The sequence below is a fragment of the Hemitrygon akajei genome, chromosome 27 (assembly GCF_048418815.1).
Source record: "Hemitrygon akajei chromosome 27, sHemAka1.3, whole genome shotgun sequence".
NCBI lineage: Eukaryota > Metazoa > Chordata > Chondrichthyes > Myliobatiformes > Dasyatidae > Hemitrygon > Hemitrygon akajei.
In genome coordinates, this window is record NC_133150.1 from 47,617,807 (window position 1) to 47,643,522 (window position 25,716).

The 25,716-nt window shown below is 45.5% G+C and overlaps 1 protein-coding gene across 2 annotated transcripts in view; it reads left to right on the forward strand.

The window, feature by feature from the left end:
- Positions 1-25,716, forward strand: part of LOC140717362 (MAP kinase-activated protein kinase 2) — a 199,269-nt gene that overhangs the window by 132,841 nt on the left and 40,712 nt on the right. For both annotated transcript variants that reach the window (XM_073030875.1, XM_073030876.1), the window contains exons 3-4: positions 25,269-25,333; positions 25,432-25,511. In XM_073030875.1, coding sequence (XP_072886976.1) covers positions 25,269-25,333; positions 25,432-25,511 — 145 coding nt within the window. The remainder of the gene's footprint in view (positions 1-25,268; positions 25,334-25,431; positions 25,512-25,716) is intronic.

The following is a 25,716-nucleotide window of genomic DNA, read 5'->3' on the forward strand; positions in this document are numbered from 1 at the left end:
GTCAGTTCAGATTGGCAGCAATATCTCCTCCACAATCTCCATCAGCACTGGTGCACCACATAGCTGTGTGCTCAAACCCCACTCAATCACTTTACACTGATGACTGTGTGGCTAAGCACAGCTCGAGCGTCATATTGGCTGATGTCAGCTGAATCAAAGGCAGGGATGAATGAGCATATAGGAGTGATGCACTATCAATAACTCCAAAAGACTGGAAGTAGAGTAAATATTGAAAGGCAACACGAGTGAATCTGCAGATGCTGGAAATAAATAAAAACATAAAAAATAAATAAAAAAATATTGAAAGGCTTTTATTAGCAGTAAAACGGAGCACGTCCATGCCGGATGACTGTGGGAGGAGCAGAGACACAATCACCTTTATACAGGGGTCTGTGGGAGGAGCCACAGGAGCAGTCAGCAGAAGGGCGTGTCAGACAGATATACATGGTTTACCACAAGGAGGGAGATTGAAAACCTGGCTGGGTGGTGCCACAACGACAATTTCTCACTCAAAGTCAGCAAGACCAAGGAGATGATTATAGATTTTGGGTAAAGTAAACCAGAGGTGCATGAGCCAGTCCTCATCGAGGATCAGAGGTGGAGAGGATTAGCAACTTTAAATTCTTAGCTGTTACTGTTTCAGAGGATCTAACCTGGTCCCAGGACGAGTGCAATTACAAGGAAGGCCTCTGCTTCCTTAGGAGATGGCATGACGTCTAAAACTTTAACAAACTTATACAGACGTCTAGTGGAAATTATATTCACTGGCTGCATCACAGCCTGGTATGGAAAACCAATGCCTTTGAACAAGAAATCCTACGAAAAGTAGTGCGTGCTACCCAGTCCATCATGGGTAAAGCTCTTTCAACCATTGAGCACGTCTACAGGAAATACTATTGAAGGAAAGCAACGTCCATCATTAGGGTCCTCCACCAGGCAGTTCATACTCCCTTCTCAGTGCTACCATCAGAAAGAAGGTACAAGAGCCTCAGGACTTGCACCACCAGGTTCAGGAGTATTTATTGCCCCTCAGTCATCAGGCTCTTGAACCAAAGGGGATAACTTCACTCAACTTCACTTGCCCCATCATTGAAATGTTCCCACAACTAATGGGCTGACTGTCAAGGACTCTTCACCTCATGTTCTTGATATTTATTGCATATTTATTTATATTATTGTTTCTTTGTTTTGTATTTGCACAGTTTGTTGTCTTGTGCACTTTGGTTGAACACCACAGTTGGGCAGTCTTTCATTGATTCTGTTATGGTTATGATTTACAGATTTGTTGAGTATGGTCACAAGAAAGTGAATCTCAAGGTTGTATATGGTGGCATATATGTACTTTAATAAAAAAATTACCTTGTACTTTATCAGGATATATTTGTGTCACCATGACGTTCATTTTCCTGCAGGTATACACAGTAAACAAAGAGTTCTATATATAAGAAAATCAGTGAAGAACTTACACACAAAGATTGACAAATAGCTAATGTGCAAAAGAAGACAAACAGTGCAAATACAAATATAATAATAATAATAAGTAAGTAATACTGAGAACAAGTTGTTGAGTCCTTGAAAGTGAGTGGAATTAGTCAGAGGTTATTCATGTTGGTTCAAGAGTCTGATGGTTGAAGGGTAATTACCATTCCTGAACCTGTTGGCGTGAGGCCTGAGGCTCCTGTACCTCCTGCCCAATGGCAGCAGCGAGAAGAGAGCATGACCTGGGTGGCGGAGGCAATTCCTGGGTGTTAACATATAGGATGACCTGTTGGGATATGAGGAGTGAAAGAGGCCAATTTGTGCACAGCACCATCCCACAAATGACAGCACATCTCTTCCAACAACATTGGCTGTGAGATGGACTTTACCAAGGCATGGTGTTTTAAATAGCTCCCTGAGATCTTTCATGAGCAAATGTAATTAGATATAAATAGTTAATGTTTAATTTACTGTATATGCTCTGTTGTCTGAACCTATTTGCCTGTGATGCAGCTGACAAGCAATTTTTCTACATCATAATAATATTTAACAATAATATGTATTATGTAATTATTTAAGATGATGGTGAGGGTGATTTTGGAGTATTGTGTATGGTTTTGGTCACCTTGTTATAGGAAAGATGTTATTAAACTAGAAACAATGCAGGAAAGATTTACTGGGATATTGCCTGGACTTGGGTGCCTGAGTTACAAGGAGTGGGTACGTAGACTTGGACTTTATTCTCTGGAACAGAGGAGATTGAAAGGTGATCTGATGGAAGTATATAAGGTCATAGAGATTTAGATTCATAGAACACTAGAGCATGAAAACAAGCCCTGAACTATCAATCTGCCTAGTCCCGTCGACCTGCCTGCATGTACCTGTCCAGATTTCCCTTGACTGTTGAAATCGAACCTTCATCCATCACTTTCACCGGCAGCTCGTTCCACGCTCTCACCACCCTCTGAGTGAAGAGGTTTCCCCTCATGTTCTCCCTATGTATTTCACCTTTCACCCTTAACCCATGACCTCTAGTTGCAGTCTCACTCAACCTTAGTGGAAAAAGCCTGCTTGCATTTACCCGATCTATACCCCTCATAATTTTGTGCACCCCTACCAAATCTCCCCTCATTCCCCTACATTCCAGGGAATAAATCCCCGTTGCCTGTTAGGAGATTATCCGTTCCCCCGTGACTGTGTGGGTTTCCTGCCGGTGATCTGGTTTCCTCCCACGTTCCAAGTAGATAGATAGATAGATAGATACTTTATTCATCCCCATGAGGAAATTCAACTTTTTTTTCCAATGTCCCATACACTTGTTGTAGCAAAACTAATTACATACAATACTTAACTCAGTAAAAAATATGATATGCATCTAAATCACTATCTCAAAAAGCATTAATAATAGCTTTTAAAAAGTTCTTAAGTCCTGGCGGTTGAATTGTAAAGCCTAATGGCATTGGGGAGTATTGATCTCTTCATCCTGTCTGAGGAGCGTTAATTGGTCATTGTAAATTATCCTGTGATTAGGTTAAGTAGGTGGGTTACTAGACCATACAGCTTGTTGGGCTGGGAGGGCCTGTTCCGTGCTGTATCTCTAAGTCAATAAATTTCCTCTGTCATTTTTCAGCCCATTTTTCCATCTGGTCCAGATCCCACTGCAAGCTTTGACAGCATTTCTCACTGACCACTACAAAGTAAATTTATTATCAAAGGACTTGTATGCCACCATATACAACCATGAAATTCATTTTCTTGTGGGCATACTCAGCAAATCTATAGAATAATGACCATAGCAAAGTCAATGAAAGACCGCCCAACTTGGGTGTTCAACCAGAATGCAGGAGACAACAATCTGTTCAAATACAAAAAAGAAAGAAATAATGATAAATAAGCAATAAATATCGAGGACATGAGATGAAAAATCCTTGACAGTGAGTCCATTAGTTGTGCAACATTTCAGTGATGGGGCAAGTGAAGTTGACTGAAGTTAGCCCCTTCGGTTCAAGAGCCTGATAGTTGAGGGGTAGTAACTGTTCCTTAACCTGGTGGTTGGTGTTGGTCCTGAGGCTCCTGTACCACTTTCCTGATGCTGGCTGCAGGAAGATACAGGCTCTTTGTCACCTGCAAATTTGCTTGTGCAGTTTACTATTTAATCATCCAGATTGTTGATTTAGATAACGAGGCTCGTGAGGGGCGCGGGCAAAGTGAAAGCAAATAGTCTTTTTGTCAGAGGGTAAATGTTAAAAACAAGGGTACAGGTTTAAGATCAGAGGCAAGAAATTTAAAAGGGGCAACTTCTTCATGCAGAGAGTGGTGCGTATTTGAAATGAGTGGTTGACATGGTCAATTAGCAACATTTAGGATAGCCCATTGGTAGGGGAAGTTTAGAGGGCTATGGCCAAGCATAAGCAGGTGGGCCTAACGCACTGACCCGCACAGTTAGCATGAGCAAGGTGGGCTGAAAGACCTGTATTCACTCTACGACTCTGATCAGTATCTCCCTGTACTTGTGCATGTAGTAATAAATTTGACACAACTTGATTAGACAATTGTTTGGACTCTGGTCTGATTTCCTTCCCTTCTAGTTCCGTCTGTACTTCACTGGACTGGGGAACTGTGGGCTCGGTCTTTTATACCTCACACCTTTCTGAGATCTTGGCCAGCTGCACCTCTGCTGACATTATTATTTCAGTTAATGTCCAGTGTCTGCATATTTCTTTAACGTGTGCATAGTGAATAACCAACAGTAAAATTGCAATGAAATATGGCGGTTGGATTTGTGTAGCTTTACTTGCATGATGTGGACTGCATGAAGAAGTCTTTGTGCGAGACCTTTTAAAGTGGAAAAGACATTGCAGTGGGGCAGCTGAACTCTCTCAACCTCAGAAGTCTGGCTCCAGTGAATCAGAATCAAGTTTCATATCATTGGGATATGTCTTGAAATTTGTTGTTTTGCACCAGCAGTACAGTGCAATACATATAAAAACTAAATTACAATAAGAAATAAAAACACAAAATGCTGGCAGAACTCAGCAGGCCAGACAGCATCTATGGGAGGAGGTAGTGACGACGTTTCGGGCCGAAACCGTTCATCAGGAGCCCGAAATGTCGTCACTACCTCCTCCCATAGATGCTGTCTGGCCTGCTGAGTTCTGCCAGCATTTTGTGTTTTTATTTATTTCCAGCATCTGCAGATTCACTCGTGTTTAATAAGAAATGTTTAAGACCATAGACAAAGGGGCCAGAATTAGGCTATTTGGCCCATTGAGTCAGCTCCACTATTCCATCTTGTCTTATTTATTATCCCTCTCAATCCCATTCTCCTGCCTTCTTTCCATAATCTTTGATGTCCTGATTAATCAAGAACCTATCAATCTCCGCCTTAAATGTACCCAATAACTTGGCCTACACAGCCATCTGTGGCAATGAATTCCACAGATTCACCACACTCCGGCTAAAGAAATTCCTCCTCGTCTCTGTTCTCAATGGATGTCCCTCAGTTCTGAGGCAGTGACCTCTGGTAGTAGATTCCCCACTACAGGAAGCATCCTCTCCACATCCACTTTATCCAGTTCTTTCAATATTTGATAGGTCATACTTTTAAACTCCAGCAAGTATAGGCCCAAAGTCATCTTCTCATATGTAAACTCTTTTGTTCCCAGAAGCATTCTTGTGAACCTCCTCTGAACCCTCTCCAATGTCAGCAAATTCTTTCTAAGACGGGCAATAAACTGCTCACGATACTGTACTCCGAGTTTGGTCTGCTCAATGCCTTATAAAGCCTCAGCATTACATCCTTGCTTTTGTATTCTAGTCCTCTTGAAATGAATGCTAACATTGTATTTGCCTTCCTCACCACCAACTCAACCTGCAAGTTAACCTTCAGGGAATCCTACACGAGGACCCCCAAGTCACTCTGCATGTCTGATTTTTGTATTTTCTTTCCATTTAGAATATAGACCACTTTTATTTCTTCTACCAAAGTGCATGACCATACAGTTCTTGACATTGTATTCCATCTGCCAATTTTTTGCCTATTCTCCCAATATCTAAGTCCTTCTGCAGACTCCCTGCTTCCTCAGCACTACCTGCCCCTCCACCTACCTTTGTATCATCTGCAAACTTGACCACAAAGCCATCAAGTCATTCATCCAAATCATTGATATGCATTGTAAAAAGAAGCAGTCCCAACACAGACCCCTGTGGAACTCTGCTAGTCACCAGCACCCAGCCAGAAAGTCCCCCTTTATTCCCACTCTGTCTCCTGCCAGTCAGCCAATACTCTGTCCTTGCTAGCATCCTTCCTGTAATACCATGGGCTCTGGTTAAGCAGCCGCATGTGCGGCACCTTTTAAAGACCTTCTGAAAGTCCAAATAAACATCCTAACTGTTATTTCCTCAAAGAATTCCAGCAGATTTGTCAGGCAAGATTTCACCTTAAAAAAACCATGCTGACCTTTATCTATCTTATCACAAAGTACACTGCAGATGCTGTGGTCAAATCAACACATACAGCACGCTGGAGGAACTCAGCAGATCGGGCAGCATCCGTGGAAACGAGCAGTCAACGTCTCCACGGATCTATCTTATCACGTGCCTCCAAGGACCATGAAACCTCATACTTAATAATAAACTCCAACTTCTTTCCAACCACTGAGGTCAGACTAACTGGTCTATAATTTCCTTTCTTCTGCCTCTCTCCCTTCTTAAAACATGGAGTGACGTGCAATTTTCCAGTCCTCAGGCACAATTCCAGAATCTAGTGATTCTTGTAAGATCATTACTAATGCCTCCACAATCTCTTAAGCTGCCTCTTTCAGGACTCTGAGGTGTAGCCCATCTGGCCCAGATGAGTTACTTACCTTCAGACCTTTCAGTTTCCCAAGCACTTTGTCCTTAGATATAGCAATGACACTCACTTCTGCCCCCTGACACCCTGGCATTTCTGTCATTCTGCTGGTGTCTTCTACGGTGAAGACCGATGTAAAATCCTCACTAAGTTCTTCTGCCATTTTTCTGTCCCCCAATTCTGAGCCTTGTGTTCAGTCATCAGATTTTTAATCTGCCGATGTGCTAGATCGATTGTGGATAAATCAACTACATTTCACATTTTTCAGTTAAGAGCTGGGTAAATGGGTTACCCAATTTTGAATTCTCAGCAAAGTGTGTTCTGGTAATGTTCTAGCCTTGAGATCGTAGCCGTGTCATCACAATTCACATGTGCTTTCTTAGGTGTCCAAAAGTACAGTTAAACCCTCCTAATCTACCAAAAATTCCTTCTGAGGCTATTATTAACAGGCTGTTTTGTTTGTGTATGTGTGTGAATGATGCCAAGAACCAAATTTACTCTATTTTGTTATTTGACCTCTTTGCTCTTTGAACATAGATTTCTCAGTCTCTGTTTGATCTATGAAACCACAGACTAAAAACCTCCAGAGAGCAAATTTTGTCCCGAATTTGATGCTTGAGGACATTTCTTCAAAGTGACCCATCTGTGAAGATCATTGAATCAGTGGGTAAATAGTGGTTTTCCGCTGTTTTGAAATCTTGAAGTTTACAACCATAATCTGATAAATGCAACTAGCATGAAAGAAAGTAGAACAAAGATGAGATTGCGGTATTGTTTACAAGAACTATTCGAGCAAGCTGTGTAGGAAGCAGTTACAAGAAAGTGATCCTATCATTAGTGTCTTAATTGGTGTCACCTTCTGCACTGCAATGTTTAACAGGTTAATACAGAGGTACAGGATCAAAGCTGTTGAATCAGACGTCATCTGGGGTTGGCTATGGGCTATGTTTGTGTCTTTATCTGTCATCTATCAGCCCAATAACTAATGCCAAGCTCTTGATATTAGGAAGTGGGATAAGGTACTTTAGCAGTGCCTTTCAGTTGACCAAAGACAGAAGCATCTCTGTGCTGAAGGCTGCATACGTCATGGCTAGAGAAGACTTGTTTTGGGGCAAGCTATTGCATCCTGTCACTCAAGGAGTTATTTGAACTTACAATAGTTGTGGAGAAAGTTTGCTCTATGGTGGGTCGCTTGATCTAATGTTTCTCTAAGCGTGTGGCATAGGACAGTACGAGTCATGGGACTGTGTGGACAATGTAAGATACCTATTTCTTTTACTTCTGACTGATCCTTTTGCAATGGTGCTGGTGGGAGGCTAGGGGTTGGTGGGAGGGGAGGAGCAAGGTGGGAGGGGTCGCTGCACAATTCACAATTGGGGGCAGCGTCATGAGAAATCTGCTCCTCCTACCCAATCTATATCGATTTCTGAGGGGGAGAGAGGATTAAGAGAAATGATGCAATTTACCCATTTTCATTATGAGGCACCTCTGAAAATCAAACACGTTTATGGCCCTTGTGAGATTCAAAAACAATTAACAAGTGTCAGGCGGTGGGCTCTCAATAGGTCTGAGGGTTGTGTTTGCAAAGTTCCCCCAGCTTTGTGGTGTTTCAGAGTCATTCACACAAATGGTCTGTGCTTCTCCTGCCTGCCGTACTAATCTTACTTGGTAAGCTGTAGGTGTGTTGCGAGGGGAATGGGGAGTTGGTGTAGGGAGATCTAGGATTATTCTACCTTCAACCCTGGGGTCTCTACCACTGAAACTCAAGTTTGTTGTCATGAGCAAAAATCCACGTGTGCGCAGGAGTAATGAAAAACAGCAGCCCCACAGGCACGTGGGGTCAGATGAGAAGCATTCACAAAAAATGTTTCTTTAATTTTAGATAATAAGAAGTTGTTATAGATTGAGTGGATAGCCAGAGTTATTTTTTCTCCCGGGGTGGAAATGGACAATGCCAGGGACCTTAATTTTAAGGTGATTGGAGGGAAGTATGGGGGGGGGGGGGGGGTGATGTCAGAGGTAGTGTTTTTTTTACTCAGAGAGTGGTCGGTGTGTGAAGTGGACTGACAGAGTGGTGTGGACTACAGCCCCGTGTACTCTACCTCACTTTTTATTTCTGCTTTCTTTTTGCACTGCTTATTTAATTTAATTATATAAATATTTTTTATATATATATATATATATATATATCGGCATGGAGGTATATTACACCTATACCAAAGGAGGTGTAAGGTGCTCCTTCCCTCCGCTAGCCTGCAGGTCACCCTTGGGCAAGGTGTAGCACCTGCTTAGCTCCCCGATCAGGGTCACGTGAAGCCGTGGGAGCAGGTGGTGGATGGTCGTACGAGCGGCAGGCCGACAGTCTCTGAAGAGTGTTGATAATGGCTGTGGTCTCTCACCTTGTAAAGACACTGCCCAGAAGAAGGCAATGGCAAACCAGTTCGGGTAGAAGAATTTGCCAAGATCAATCACAGTCAAGTCCACGATCACCCACGTCATACGACACAGCAAATAGTGATAATGATTATCACATGTACCAAGATACAACGAAAAGCTTGTCTTGCATATTGTTCGTACAGATCAAATCAGGACATAGATCAAACCACTTCTGTCGAAAAATTTGCCAAGAACAATCATGGGCTCGAGCTAACAGCTTTGAAATCGTATCAGTTGCGAGTGTTTTTGTTCGAAAAGCAGTGATTTTGTCACGGATCGTTGGTGAGAACCAAGCAGTAAGACAATTCAAAACTGTTTTGCTCACTGCGGTTTCAAGCACTCAGGCCTGGAAAAGCCAGCAATTGTGAAACGATTTCACTATTTCAAGTTAGGAACTAGGAAGAATTTGAAGTATTGGCAATCATCTTGAATCGTTACCTGTGGTCCCCACCAAACACTCAGCTCTCACCTGTAGTTCCAGGTAGTTGTTTGCATGTAACAGTGCCCACACACTGGTGCGCTGCTTCACCAGGGGGGCTAAAAAACCACTATGGGTACCCTGTGGGTCTCAAACCCAGGTGAGATAGGGACGTGCTTGTCCTAGCACATGAAATCTGCTCTGGTGGACTGGGCGGATGAGATCCAATGGTCAGGAAGATGGTTCTGCAACGCTACGTGGAGAGGGAAGGGCGCATCAAGATGCAGAGGAAGTCATGGTCATCCACGGCAACCAGGGAAGGTCCCAGCTGTGACGCCTACTCGTACCACTGGACGTGGATTTCTGAGGTCGAGGGAGCAGAACTGCCCCAGTGCCATGGCTTCTCCACTTGAATATCTCTGGCACTTAATAATAAGATTTTAAGACATAGGAGCAGAATTAGGCCATTCAGCCCATCGAGCCTGCTCTGCCATTCCATCAAGGCTGATCCCAGACCCCACTCAAAATGTTCATGAGAGGTGATATGTCAAAGGCTGGGGATTGGTGACAACAGATGTGATTATTAGCAAGGAGTAATTCTTGACTTGACCCTTTGCATAATGTTTCCAGTCTGATGTGCCAGGCATGGTGGTAAAGGCTGATACAGTGGGGACCTGTAAGAGACTCTGAGATGAAAACCTGGAACGTTTTGGGCACGAGATTCTACAGATGCTGGAGGAACTCAGCAGGTCAGGCAGCATCTGAAGGGTATTGGCCCAACACATCATCTGTTTATATCCTCTCCTTACCTTTGGAGGGTCATGGGCTGTGTAAGAGGGAAGAGTTAGATTGATCGCGGGCAGCACGCACAAATTGATGGAGGAACTCAGTAAGTCAGGCAGCATCTAAGCAGGCAGTCGATGTTTTGGGCTGAGACCCTTAATCAGAGATTGATCGTGGGGCAGTCTTACATAGGCCATTGCACGTTGTGGGCCGTAGGGTCCATCCTGAGCTGTGCTGTTCTCCGTTGCCCTGATAAAGGTCTTTGTGTGAGCCCTTGTTGTGAAGAACCACCCCTCTCAGGATGTCCCACAAGGCACTTTCTGGTGAAAGGAGGGGCTTTGGCACATGCTGGATGTTGCATTATGAAAAATGAGCCAGGCCGTGTGAGCACAGGAAGATCCCACAGAGAACTGAAGCTGGCATCACTTTCCACTTTGCAGCTCAGACGCTAATGCCCCAAAACCCCTCTCTGGGCCCACGTTTGGAGGGATGTGCACAAACCTAGCGCATTCATTTGGGGAGCAGTTTCTGCAGAAGGCCAATCTGCAATGCGGCACGCTGCACCTTCTCATCTCAGTCCCACAGAGGCCGTCACCTTGTGTTGTTTCGTTCTGATTAGGCAATGCCAGACTGCATCTGGAAACGAGTGTGGTATGTCACCAAACTGCGTAGATGCAGCAGCAGACCCGTGATAGGCTCCTCCCATAAACAGCAGACCCCGCCCTCTGACGCATCAATCGCCGCTTCAAAATGTCACGGAGTGTTGCAAAGTAAGTCAGCTTTAATCATCTCGGCACTGGCAGACTGCATCAAAATTCAATCTCCCCACCAAGGTTAGACAAAATTTTGCTGTCAGCTTCAAAATTTGTGTCATCTTTAATCACACCCCGATTCTCGGTTTTAATTTTACTCACCGAGCTTTGCGCCAGCAGAAAAGTTAACTTTCTTCACAAACACAAGAGGTTCTGCCGATGCTGGAGCCCCAGAACAACACACTCACAAAACTCAGCAAGTCAGATTGCAATGATGGAGAAGAATGAACAGTCAAAGTTTCGGTGCCGAGACCCTTCGTCCAGACTCCTCCCAAATTGTCGACTGTTGGTTTCCCTCCATAGATGCTGAGTTCCTCCAGCGTTTTGTGTGTGTTGCTCTGGATTTCCAGCATCTGCAGAATTTTGTGTTTTGCTTCAGGACGATTTTGGTTGCCAGATCCCCCGACTTCCCTGACCAGAGGGGGGACAGGGCTCAGTGAGTGTGATTACAGTGATGTGTGCCATTGACCAACTCTGTTATACCACTTTGCCCTCTCAATGATCCTGTTTCAGAGGGAGAGCTTGCCACTGGCGGTCTTGGGTTCTCACACTATACAGGAGGCCATTTGGCTCACTGGTTCAGGCTCGGAGTCAGATTTATTTATCACATAGACTGTACATTGAAACATACATGTGCTGTTTGCTTCAGTGACCAACACAACCTACGTATGTGCTGGGGACAGCCCGCAAGCTTCTCCACATGTTTTGGTGGACAACCTAGCATGCCTGCCATGTTCAGCAGAACAACACAATGCTGGAGGAACTCAGCAGGCCAGGCAGCATCTATGGAAAAGAGTACAGTTGATGTTTCGGGGAGAGACTCTTCAGCCGGACCCATCAGGATCAATCAGATCCTCTTTCATTCTTCTAAACTCCAGTCAGTACAGGCCCAGAGCCATCAAACACTCCTCGTACGTTAGTTCCTCCAGCAGATCTCCTGGTGCTCCAGATTCAAGTATCTGCAGTCCCTTATGTCCCAGTAGTCACTGGATTCTTCCTCAACACAACCTTGCAAAATGTTAGGATCGGCCATTCTCGTTTGTATGACGACTAACAGCAGGACACCGTATCTTGTTCCCAGGACGTGGCCTACAAAGGCAGCACACACAAAATGCTGGAGGGACTTGGCACATCAGGTAATAGAGAGTCGACATTCTGGGCCCAGATGAAACCGTGTCTGGAGTAGGCAGGTGTCCGACATTCGCAACCTTCTGAATGACGGGGATTCTCCCATGTCAGCAGTCTCTGGATAGCCCCTTGACCTCCAGTGGGGAACCTCCCCCCACCCCCAGCAGTGAGCCTTCCATTCTTCCTCAGTATGCTTCCTTCCGTGGGATCTGCTGTGGTAGTAACGCTGGGGTGCATCTACACCACCTCTCATCTCGCAGGGCACTCTGTCACCCTGTCACTAGGGGAATACAGGTTCTGTGAACAGCTACACAGAAGGAAGCAGTTGTCTGTGTTGCCTGCCCGGATTCCTGGATCCTGCTGGCATCTCAGTGGCGGTGGGTGTCATCACCTGACGTGTCCCATCCCCAGGCCTGAGATGGTGCTTGCGTTCCACAACCTGTTTTGCTGAGGGCCACTCCAACCGTGGTGATGGACATCCATCTCTAGTGGTGGATCTCCACTTCCATCTCTCATCACCAGGAATGTGCTACCAACAGCAGCAGCAAGGAGTGGCCCAACTGGAAATCTTCCACCATACACAGAGCTCGACCTGATGAGTGCCTCTGGGAAACATCTCTATCTGTCCTAAAGGAAACCTTTGCTGCGGTTACCAAACCTGCTTTCATATTGTGTTGTTATAGCAAAGAAGGGTTCATACTAGCTCTCTGTGAAGTGATCCCTTCCGTCCCATCTCCTGCTCCCATCACTGGTGAAGCCCTCCCTGCCATTGAGCACATCTACACAGAGCGCTGTCGCAGGAAAGCAGCATCCATCATCACGGGCACCCACCACCCAGGACATGCTCTCTTCTTGCTGCTGTCATCAGGAAGAAGGCACAGGAGCCTCAGGATGCACACCACCATGTTCAGGAATAGTTACTACCCCTCAACCATCATTCTCTTGAGCCAGTGGGGCAACTTCACTCAACTTCTCTTGCCCCATCACTGAACAATTTCCACAACCTGTGAACTCACTTTCAATCATTCTTCATCTCATGCTCTTGTGATATTTTTTGCTTATTTATTTATTTTAATTATTATTTCTTTTCTCCCCATCTTTTAGCATTTGCACAGTTTGGCACATTAGTTGCTTGTCTGTCCTGTTGGGTGCAGTCTTTCACTGATTCTGTCACGGTTCTTGGATTTACAGAGTATAAGGCCATAAGGTGTAGAAGCAGAGTTAGGCCTTTCGACCCATCGAGTCTGCTCCGCCATTTCATCATGACTGATCCAGTTTCTCTCTCAGCCCCAATCTCCTCCCTTCTCCCGTATCCCTTCATGCCCTGACTAATCAAGAATCAACTAAGCCCACAAGAAAATAAGTTTCAGGGTTGTATATGTGACATATATGTAATTTGATAATAAATTTACTTTGAACTTTGCTTAGCATAGATGCCAATCCTGGATTCTGCGGGCTCTAGGTCGTCACCACCACTGTCAGTGTAGAAAAATTCCTGCACTTTTCAATGTTAAATTGTGTGCCCTGGTCCCTGATCCTGCAGCTGATGGTAATCGCTGGAAAGATTTTTGAACTCTTGTCATGAGGTGAACACATCGTCCATCTGTAGAGCTGGAAGCTAGCTGGTATCTAGAGGCAGCAGATTTTCCTTTAGGGCGGAGAGAGCAAGACCAGGTTTTTAAACTCTGCTGTTTTCTTGGGGTGAGAATGAGGCTGCTGTCAGTTCCAACCAATCACAGAGGATCAATGCTCTTCCAAAAAACCACAAGGACACCCTTACCACCTGTAGCTTTCCTTTGTTTGTCAATAAATGCACGACTCAGACACCTGGGCATTGGCACGTGCTGGAGTGGAGTAGGGAAAATGAGGCAGCAGTCCGAAACTCCACTGAAAGAGAACAGGGAAACCACACCGCCCACACACACTCGCTGCCTGCTGAAGGTGTCAAAGGGTTGCATGCGTCAATAACAATCTGGTTACCAAATGCCATACTTTCTGTTCAATATACCCTGCTAGCTCAAAGGAACAGTCCCTGCACCTTTCAAAATGCCCAGTCTTGATTTAAAAAAAATTTTTGCCAACCGTAGTTGGCCGATGACTGCTGTGTATCACATGATGACAGTCTGTATCTCATTGTACCACTGGTGTTGCTGTGGTTTACCGTTGACGCAGAGCAATGTGGATCCTTGTGCAGTTTCTGTACTGGGAAATAATCCAGAGACCCGGGCTAATACATGGGGACCCAAACTCAAATCCCTCTGTGATTTCTGAAGCTTGCCATTGATAATGATCTGTAAATCTAAAGGCCCATATTTCAAGGTTCAGCAACAGCTGCTTCCCCACTGCCGCTGGTTTCTTCAATCACAGCCCAAGATAGAAACACCAGTGCGTTTGAATGGAAAGTAGTAGATATGGCCCAGTCCGTCAGGGGTAGAGCCCTCGTCGCCATAGAACACATCCATACAAAACGCTGCTGTAAGAAGGTTGCATCCATCAGCATGGACCCTACCACCTATCACTCCTCAAAGGTGCCACCTGGAAGAAGGTACAGGAGCCTCAGAACTCCCACCACCAGGTTCAGAAATTACCCCTCAGCCACCACTGTGTAGAATCAAAGGATCAGGCGATCCACTTGGCCCATCGTTGAAATGACCCCACAACCTATGGGCTCGCTTTCAATGACTCTTCGTCTCATGTTTTTTGATATTTATTGCTTATTTATTTATTATTATTATTTCTTTCTTTGTGTGTTCGAACAGCTTGTTGTCTTTTGCCAGCTGGTTAAACGCCGCAGTTGGTGTGGTCTTTTATTGATTCTGTTATGGTTATTATATTATTTTGATTTATTGAGTATGCCTGCAAGACAATGAATCTCAGGGTTGTATATGGTGACGTGTGTGTACTTTGATAATGAATTTACTTTGAACTTTGACCTGAAAATCCCGAACACTACCTCAAACGTTATAATTCTCTCTCTCGCAAGAGGGTAGAAATGGCAGAGGGGAAGAAGCTGTTCCTGAATTGTTGAGTGTGTGTCTTCAGGCTCCTGTGCTTCCTCCCTGATGGTAGCATGTCCTGGGTGATGGGGCTTCTAAATGATGGATGCTGCCCTTTTGAGGCATCACTCCTTGACAGTGTAAGGATGCTGGGGAGGCTTGTGCCCATGCTGGAGCTGACTGAGTTCCCAATTCCCTGCAGCTTACTTTGATCCTGTGCATTAGCCCAACCCCCCCCCCCCCCCCATACCAGACGTTCATGCAGCCAGTTAGAACGCTCTCCACAGTACATCTGCAGAAATTTGACTGACTTTTTGTGAAATTTGTTGTTTGCCTGAGCCTTGCAGCAGCATGCATAAAATTAGAATAAGAATATATAGAAAATAAATCATGCAAAAAGAGAGCAAAATAGTGAGGTCGTGTTTGGGGGTTCATGAACAGTTGAGGAATCTGATGGCAGAGGATAAAAAGGAATCTCCATCTGCCCTCTCCATGCCATTAAAAAAATTTCAAACACCTCCCCCCATTCCTCCGTTCCAAGGAGAACAATCCTGGTTTCTCCTGTCTGTCTTCAGATCTAAAATCCCTCATCCCTGGAAGAAGTTTGGAAAATTGCATCTATGCTCTATTTTCTTTCTTTATTTCTTTTATCTAGTGAGATATAACACAGAGTTGGCCCTTCGAGCCGCACGGCCCAGCAAACCCCCAATTTAAACTTAGCCTCATCACAAGACAGTTTACCAATTAACCTATCAACTGGCGCTTCTTTGGGATGTGGGAGGAAACCAGAGCACCTGGAGGAAACCATGGGGGTCACGTGGAGAACATACAACTTTCTTAAAAGCAGCTGCGGGAATTGAACCCAGGTTGCAGGTACAGTATAGCGTGCTCACCACTATGCTACCGTGCCGCCCCAAAGCAAAGATGTCTTTTACGCATTTTGTAGTATCTTACAGGAAGGGGTCAATAACTTTACTGGATGTTTTTTATAGACCGCCCAATAGTAACAGGGATATCGAAGAGCAGGTAGGGAAACAGATCCTGGAAAGGTGTAATAATAACAGAGTTGTGATGGGAGATTTTAATTTCCCAAATATCGATTGGCATCTCCCTAGAGCGAGGGGTTTAGATGGGGTAGAGTTTGTTAGGTGTGTTCAGGAAGGTTTCTTGACACAGTATGTAGATAAGTCTACAAGAGGAGAGGCTGTACTTGATTTGGTATTGGGAAATTAACCTGGTCAGGTGTCAGATCTCTCAGTGGGAGAGCATTTTGGAGATAGTGATCATAATTCTATCTCCTTTACAATGGCATTGGAGAGAGATAGGAACAGACAAGTTAAAAAAACATTTAATTGGAGTAAGGGGAATTATGAGGCTATTAGGCAGGAAATTGGAGGCTTAAATTGGAAACAGATGTTCTCAGGGAAAAGTACAGAAGAAATGTGGCAAATATTCAGGGGATGTTTGTGTAGAGTTCTGTATCGGTACGTTCCAATGAGACAGGAAGTTATGGTAGGGTACAGGAACCGTGGTGTACAAAGGCTGTAATAAATCTAGTCAAGAAGAAAAGAAAAGCTTACAAAAGGTTCAGAGAGCTAGGTAATGTTAGACATCTAGAAGATTATAAGGCTAACAGGAAGGAGCTTAAGAAGGAAATTAGGAGAGCCAGAAGGGGCCATGAGAAGGTCTTAGTGGGCAGATTTAAGGAAAACCCCAAGGCATTCTACAAGTACGTGAAGAGCAGGGGGATAAGATGTGAAAGAATAGAACCTATCAAATGTGACAGTGGGAAAGTGTGCATGGAACTGAAGGAAATAGCAGAGGTACTTAATGAATACTTTACTTCAGTATTCACTATGGAAACGGATCTTAGTGACTGGAGTGATGACTTGCAGCAGACTGAAAAGCTTGATCATGTAGATATTAAAAAAGAGGATGTGCTGGAGCTTTTGGAAAGCATCAAGTTGGATAAGTCGCTGGGACCGGATGAAATGTACCCCAGGCTACTGTGGGAGGTGAGGGAGGAGATTGCTGAGCCTCTGACGATGATCTTTGCATCATCAATGGGGACAGGAGAGGTTCTGGAAAATTAGTGGGTTGCAGATGTTGTTCCTTTATTCAAGAAAGGGAGTAGAAATAGCCCAGGAATTTATAGACCAGTGAGTCTTACCTCAGTCGTAGGTAAGTTGATGTAGAAGATCCTGAGAGGCAGGATTTATGCACATTTGGAGAGGTATAATATGATTAGGAGTAGTCAGCATGGCTTTGTCAAGGGCAGGTCGTGCCTTACGAGCCTGATTGAATTTCTTGAGGATGTGACTAAACACATTGATGAGGGACGATGTAGTGTATATGGATTTCAGCAAGGCATTTGATAAGGTACCCCATGCAAGGCTTACTGAGAAAATAAGGAGGCATGGGATCCAAGGGAACATTGCTTTGTGGATCCAGAACTGACTTGCCCACAGAAGGCAAAGTGTGGTTGTAGACGGGTCATATCCTGCATGGAAGTTAGTCACCAGTGGAGTGCCTCAGGGATCTGTTCTGGGACCCTTATTCTTCGTGATTTTTATAAATGACCTGGATGAAGAAGTGGAGGGATGGGGTTAGTAAGTTTGCTGATAACACAGGTTGGAGGTGTTGTGGATAGTGTGGTGGGCTGTCAGAGGTTACAGCAGGAAATTGATAGGACGTAAAACTGGGCTGAGAAGTGGCAGATGGAGTTCAACCCAGATAAATGTGAAGTAAGTGGTTCATTCTGGTAGGTCAAATATGATGGCAGAATGTAGAATGGTAAGACTCTTGGCTGTGTGGAAGATCAGAGGGATCTTGGGGTCTGAGTCCATAGGACACTCAAAGCAGCTGTGCAGGTTGACTCTGTGGTTAAGAAGCTGTATGGTGTATTGGCCTTCATCAATCGTGAAATTGAATTTAGGAGCTGAGAAGTAATGTTGCAGCTATATAGGACCCTGGTCAGACCCCACTTGGAGTACTGTGCTCATTTCTGGTTGCCTCACTACAGGAAGGATATGGAAGCCATAGAAAGGGTGCAGAGAAAATTTACAAGGATGTTGCCTGGATTGGGGAGCATTCCTTATGTGACTAGGTTGAGTGAACTCGGCCTTTTCTCCTTGCAGCGAAAGAGGATGAGAGGTGACCTGATAGAGGTGTACAAGATGATGAGAGGCATTGATCATGTGGATCGTCAGAGGCTTTTTCCCAGGGCTGAAATGGTTGCCACAAGAGGACACAGGTTTAAGGTGCTGGAGGGTCGGTACAGAGGAGATGTCAGGGGTAAGATGTCACCACTCACAGAGAGTGGTGAGTGCGTGGAATGGGCTGTTGGCAACGGTGGTGGAGGCAGATACAATAGGGTCTTTTAAGAGACTTTTAGATAGGTACATGGAGCTTAGTAAAATAGAGGGCTATAGGTAAACCTAGTAATTCCTAAGGTAGGGACATGTTTGGCACAACTTTTTAGGCCGAAGAGCCTGTATTGTGCTGTAGGTTTCTATGTTATTGGGATTGAAATAGGTTTATTATTGTCACGTATACTGATGTACAGTGAAAAGCTTGATTTGCATACTGCTCATACAGATCAGATCATTACTCAGTGCACTGAGCTTAGGTAATGTTGAAAGAATGAAGTGTAATAGCTACCGAAAATTGCAGTGCAAGCGATCGATAATGTGCAAGATCATAACGAGGTAGACTGAGTTCAGTGCATTGCACAAGAGGTCTGTTCAAGATTCTGGTAACGTTTAGGATTGAAGCTGTACTTGAGCCTGGTGGTACGTGGTTTCAATCTTTTGTGTCTTCTAGCTGTTGGGAGAGGGCAGAAGAGAAAATGTGCATGTCTCTACTCATGCTGGCTTCTTCGCTGTGCAGAGTCCACAGAAGGGAGGCTAGTTCCTGTGATGTGCTGAGCTGTGTCCACAACTCTGCGGTTTCTTGCGGTCACTGGCAGAGCAATTGCCAATGCAAGGTAACAGGTATTCAGTATGAGTTCCAACACGTCCATCTGTGGCCTCCTCTCGGCACAAGAGGAGGCAACCCTCAGGGTGGAGGAGCAACACCTAACATTCTGCCTGGGGAGCCTCCAACCTGATGGGATGAATATCCATTTCTCCCTCCGGTAAAAGCAATTTTCTCTCCGTCCACTCCCCTCTTCCTCTATTCCCCAATCTGATCTTTTATCTCTTCTCACATGCCCATCACTTCCCCATGGGTCCCCTCCTCCTTCCCATTCTCCTATGGTCCACTCTCCTCTCTGATCAGATTCCTCCTTCTCCAGCCTTTTACCTTTCCCACCCTCCTGGCTTAACCTTTCACCTTCTAGTCTCCCTCCCTCCCGCCCCCCCCCCCCCCCCACCTTCTTATTCTGACATCTTCCCCATTTCTTCTCAGTCCTGAAGAAGGGTCTTGGCCCAAAACGTCGACTGTTCATTCATTTCCATAGATGCTGCCTGACCTGCTGAGTTCCTCCGATGTGTTGCTTCAGAATAAAGTGTTGCAGTCACAGAGTAAGTACAGTGCAAGCAGACAACAAAGTGCAAGGTCATAATTTGACTGAGCCACTTTATCGGTCCCTTGTCACATTGCTAGGAGATGCGTAATCCAAAGTGATAAATTGGTTTATTATTGTCACATGTACCAAGCTACAGTGACATGCCTTGTTTTGAATGCCAACGGTTCATTGAGGTCATACACGGGAAGAGCAGCACAGAGTGCTGAATAAAGGGTTACAACTGCAGAGAAAGTGCAGTGCAGGCTGGCGATCAGGTGCAAGGTCACGGCAAGGTAGATGGTGAGGTGAAGAATCTATTTTATCATGTCCTTGATCCTGGATGATAAATACCTAACAGGCCCGTTAGTTGTGAAGATAGAGTCGGTATCTGGTCTTCATGAGTGACCCCTGATCGGCTGCTGTCTCTGCTTTAGCTTGCAAAGTATTTTTTTGCTGTTTAGTGTGTCGGAAGGTGTGAATCTGCTGTTCTATTATAAATGCACATCTGATTCACTGCAGAATTGGTTTCGTGCAGGAAACTAACTCTCACCCCTTCTAAACCTTATAAAAAAGAGCCAAAGTTGTTTTCTGTAATTTTTAAACTTCTCTTTATTCTTTCTTTTAATTTTCTTTATCTTTTGAAAATCCAGTTTCTCCTCCTGCATTGAGCACCTTGTTGGACTGAGTTCATCCACGAAGCAGAAAGCTAAAGGTAGATTGATTGATTATGAGATAGGGTTCAGAACAGGCCCTTACAGCCCTTCGAGCCACACTGCCAGTAGCTCCAACCTAATCACAGAACAACTTACAATGGCCAATTGACAGAAACATAGAAAACCCACAGCACAATACAGGCCCTTCGGCCCACGAAGCTGTGCCGAACCTTAGAAATTATCTAGGGTAATTTAGCAGCTCTACCAACTGGAACGTCTTTGGACTGTGGGAGGAAACCAGAGTGTCTGGATGAAACCCACACGGTCACAGGCAAAACGTACAAACTCCTTACAGGCAGTGGCGGGAATTGAACCCAGGTAGCCGGTGCTGTAAAGTGTTGTGCTAACTACTACGCTACCGAGCTGCAGTATGAAGTAAGTTCAGCGAATTGTGGGAACACTCAACAAGTCAGACAGCATCTGTGGGGAGAGAAACAGTTAACAAAGTTCAAAGTAAACTTATTATCAAAGTGCATATATGTACAACCCGGAGATTCCTTTTCTTGAGTACATACTCAATGATTGTTGACCTTTAACTGAAACCAATTTCTATTGGTGGGTCATCAACATGAAACATTGAGTATGTTCTCTCCCCCACGTGACCGGCATGCTGAATGTTCTCAGCAATTTTTGAGTTTGCTTCAGGGTTTGGCCTCTTAGTGGTTCTCCCTCATTCCTTGTATACTGTTAACATTCTGATCAGTGAATCTGTCTGGAAAACTCTGCGGCTTTTTTTCTATCCTGGAGTTCTCTGGAAGGCAAGTTCCTCTTGCCCAGAGGTCCCCATTCCTGCTGCTGTCTGCAAGGCTGCCAATTTGAGATTTCAGCTTCAAGTTCAAGCCTATTGTCATCTGACCATACATACCTACAACTAATTGAAATAACATGCCTTCAGACCACGGTGCGTCCACAGAACATAAGTCACACACAGCACGTAAAACAAAATATTACCATAAATAAATTAGTAAAATATAATTCAAAGCGCGTGTAGTGCACAGAACAGGTAAACAGTAAACAGCTCACTGTCTTGGTGACGAGACCTCGGTGGTGGCAGGGTATTCATTAGTCTCACAGCCTGAGGGAAGAATCTGTTCTGCAGTCTGGCAGTCCTAATCCTGATGCTCCTGTACCTGCTTCCTGACAGTAGTGGGTCAAAGAGATTGTGGGATGGGTGGCAAGGATCCTCACCAATGTTTGTGAGGATCTCTTTCAAAAAGCAGTCGAGTTAGATATTCTGCTTTGGCAATGGAGTGCATCCCTCCAGACCTCAAGCAGTGAGGAACCTTTCTGAACAAGAGGAAATGTTTATGCAACACACATGATGCCTGAAGAACTCATCAGGTCAGGCAGCATTGATAGATGGAAATGTGCTGCCAATATTTTGGATTGAGACTCTTCATCTGGATTGAAAGACAGAGGGGAGATGGTGTAAAGAGGTGACGGAACGTGATGAAACAAGAACTGGGAGGCTTTGGGTTCAACATCTCCCTGAGCAGCGCCACTGTTCCATTATGCTTCAAGGCCGCTACCATCGTCCCCGTGCCGAAGAAGTCTTCAGTGTCCTGCGTAAATGACTACCGTCCCGTTGCACTCACATCCATCATCATGAAGTGTTTCGAGAGGCTCGTCATGAGACATATCAAGACCCTGCTGCCCCCCTCACTGGACCCCCTGCAGTTTGCGTACCATCCCAACCGCTCAACAGATGACGCCATTGCCACCACCCTCCACCTGGCCCTAACCCACCTGGACAAAAAAGACACGTATGTTCGAATGCTGTTCATAGACTTCAGTTCAGCATTCAACACGATCATCCCTCAGAAACTGATTGGAAAGCTGAGCCTACTGGGCCTGAACACCTCCCTCTGCAACTGGATCCTAGACTTCCTGACTGGGAGACCTCAGTCAGTCTGGATCAGGAGCAGCATCTCCAACACCATCACACTGAGCACGGGGGCTCCCCAGGGTTGCGTGCTCAGTCCACTGCTGTTCACTCTGCTGATCCACGACTGTGCTGCAACACACAGCTCGAACCACATCATCAAGTTCACCGATGACACCACCGTGGTGGGTCTCATCAGCAAGAACGACGAGTCAGCTTACAGAGAGGAGGTGCAGCGGCTAACGGACTGGTGCAGAGCCAACAACCTGTCTCTGAGTGTGAACAAAACAAAAGAGATGGTTGTTGACTTCAGGAATGCACGGAGCGACCACTCCCCGCTGAACATCGACAGCTCCTCGGTAGAGATCGTTAAGAGCACCAAATTTCTTGGTGTTCACCTGGCGGAGAATCTCACCTGGTCCCTCAACACCAGCTCCATAGCAAAGAAAGCCCAGCAGCGTCTCTACTTTCTGCGAAGGCTGAGGAAAGTCCATCTCCACCCCCCCCCCCCCCACCCATCCTCATCACATTCTACAGGGGTTGTATTGAGAGTATCCTGAGCAGCTGCATCACTGCCTGGTTCGGAAATTGCACCATCTCGGATCGCAAGGCCCTGCAGCGGATAGTGAGGTCAGCTGAGAAGATCATCGGGGTCTCTCTTCCCGCCATCACGGACATTTACACTACACGCTGCATCCGAAAAGGAAACAGCATTATGAAGGACCCCATGCACCCCCATATAATCCCTTCTCCCTCCCGCCGTCTGGGAAAAGGCTCCGAAGCATTTGGGTTCTCACGACCAGACTATGTAACAGTTTCTTCCCCCAAGCTATCAGACTCCTCAATACCCAGAGCCTGGATTGACACCTTGCCCTATTGTCCTGTTTATTATTTATTGTAATGCCTGCATTGTTTTTGTGCACTTTATGCAGTCCTGTGTAGGTCTGTAGTCTAGTGTAGCTTTCTCTGTGTTGTTTTTTTTTACGTATTTCAGTCTAGTTTTTGTATTGTGTCATGTAACACCATGGTCCTGAAAAACGTTGTCTCATTTTCACTATGTACTGTACCAGCAGTTATGGTCGAAATGACAATAATAGTGACTTGACTTGACTTGATCTGGGTGAGAGTGGGAATAGTGACAGAGGTGATGGGTGGAGCCAGGTGAGGGAAGATGATGGGCAGATGGAGGAGAGGAGAGTGGGAACAGGGATGGAGGTGATTGGTGGAAATGACAAAGGGCTGCTGATGGTCAGATCTGATTGGAGAGAAAGGTGGATAATGGAACCATAAGGGAAGTTGGGAGGACAGATGGGAACAGTGGGGGGAGTGGACCCAGTGGGAGGAGTGTGTGGGTGATGGACAGATGGGAACAGTGGGGGGGAGGGGACCCAGTGGGAGGAGTGTGTGGGTGATGGACAGATGGGAACAGTCGGGGGGGGGGGGGTACCCAGTGGGAGGAGTGTGTGAGAGAGGGGAGAGAGCCAGGTGATGGGAACTGGGATGAAATTGGGAAGAACTGGGTAGATGAGCAGACTGCGTCAGTAGCATCTCAGCAAGTCAGGCAGCCCCCTCTCTAAAGAGGGTAAAACATTTAATGTTTCAGGCTGAGACCCTTCATCAAGAGTGTGAGTCCTGATGGATGGTCTCAGTCTAAAATGTCAACAGTTTCTCAATGTTGCCTCCCTACTGAGTCCTCCAACGTCTTCTGTGCATTGCTCAAGATTTCCAGCATCTGTAGAATCTCTAGTGTTTATGATCTGCAGCGTCTTGTGTCTCTAGGAAATGTTGAATTAAATTAATTCCTGCTGTATCCCACTGAGGTCAAAGTCCCACTGTGATCACTTGAATTGGCCACATCTTCACTGCACATTCCTTCTCTAATTTACCGTTTTTTAAATTTTAAATGATTGATCCCTTTAGCTGAGTAGTGGAGCTTGTTTCTAATATTCAATCAAATTTGGTTTTGCTTCATGACTTTGCATCCTGTTATTCCCCATATAACCTTTCGGTGATGGTTTCCAATGAAGGGACTCAGTTTGAAATGATAGCTGTTTATTCCTCTCCGTAGACGCTGCCTGACCTGCTGAGTTCTCCCGGCATTTTGTGTGTGTTGCTCAAGATTCCCAGCATCTGCAGAATCCCAAATTCAAATGGCTCAGTTTAATGTATATAGTATACAACCTGAAATTCTTACTCTTCACAGACATCCATCAAACAAGAAACCCCATAGAATGAATAATAGAAACATCAGAACCCTGAAGCCCCTCCTCCCCTTCACTCCCTGCCATGCAAACAATAGCAAAAGCCCCCCAAAAAGTCCTTGATCTGGGGTCCATCAAAAACTACTGTGCATAACCCAGTACTTTGATATCTCAAACAAGAGAAAATCTGCAGATGCTGGAAATCCGAGCAACACACACGAAATGCTGGAGGAACTCAGAAGGCCAGGCAGCATCTATTGAAAAGAATACAGTTGACATTTCAGGCCAAGACTTTTCATCAAGACTGGAGAAAAAAAAGATGAGGAGTTGAGAGTAAGAAGGCAGGTTGAAGGAAGGAAGAAACACAAGGTGATAGGTGAAACTTTGGGGTTAGGGGTGTATACAGCAGGGAAGTGGGTTGGTTAAAGAGATACAGGGCTGGAGAAGGGGAGTCTGATAGGAGAATTCAGAAGACAATGGAAGAAGGGGAAGGGGGTGGAGCACCAGAGGGAGGTGATGGGCAGGTAAGGAGATAAGGTGAGAGAGGGAAATGGGGATGGGGAAGCTGGGTGTGGGGGAAGTTATCAGAAGTTTGAGAAATCGGTGTTCGTGCCATCAGGTTGGAGGCTACCCAGACAGAGTATAAGGTGTTGCTCCTCCAGCCTCATCACAACAGTAGAGGAGGCCTTGGACTGACATGCCGGAATGGGAATGGAAAGTGGAATTAAAGTAGCTGGCCGCTGGGAGATCCCGCTTTATCTGGCAGGTGGAGCATAAGCCAATCACCGTCTGGGTCTCCCCTTCTTACTCTGACTCCTCATCTGTTGTTCTCCTCAGTCCCTGCCCGAAATGTCGACTGTATTTTTTTCCACAGACGCTGCCTGGCCTGCTGTGTTCCTCCAGCGTTTTGCGTGTGTAACTTTGGTATCACAGACAGGCGCTCTCTCTCTCTCTCCATCGAGGGAGAGAGAGGTCACTCCTGGAGCAATAAGCGTGGAGACCAGCAACGTTGGTCCGATGTTACAATCTTGAGCTTATTATGGTGCTTTGTGTCGTTACAGTATGGAAGGAGGTGAACTCTTCAGCAGAATCCAGGACAGAGGAGATCAGGCGTTCACGGAGCGAGGTAAGCACTCGGCCTTCCTACAGAACTGACGACGGGAATGCACTGCAGCAACCTCCCAGTCCCCTGCTAAAAGAGAAATGTCTCTCCTTGTGTTGCAGAGGCCTCTGAGATCATGAAGAGCATTGGGGAGGCTGTCCTGCACCTGCACTCGGTGAACATTGCTCATCGAGATGTGAAGGTAAGCAACCTGGAGAAGAAACAACCTACAGGGAGAACTCAGAGGGTCAAGCAGCGTCTGTGGAGGGAAAAGAATTGCTGGTATATTTTTGGGTTGAGACCCTGCATCAGGGCTGAATTCTGGGTGGGTGGGAAGGAGGCAGGAACTGGGCTTGACTTGCTGCTGTTTAGTTGTTTGTTTGTTTGTTTGTTTACTTATTGAGGTA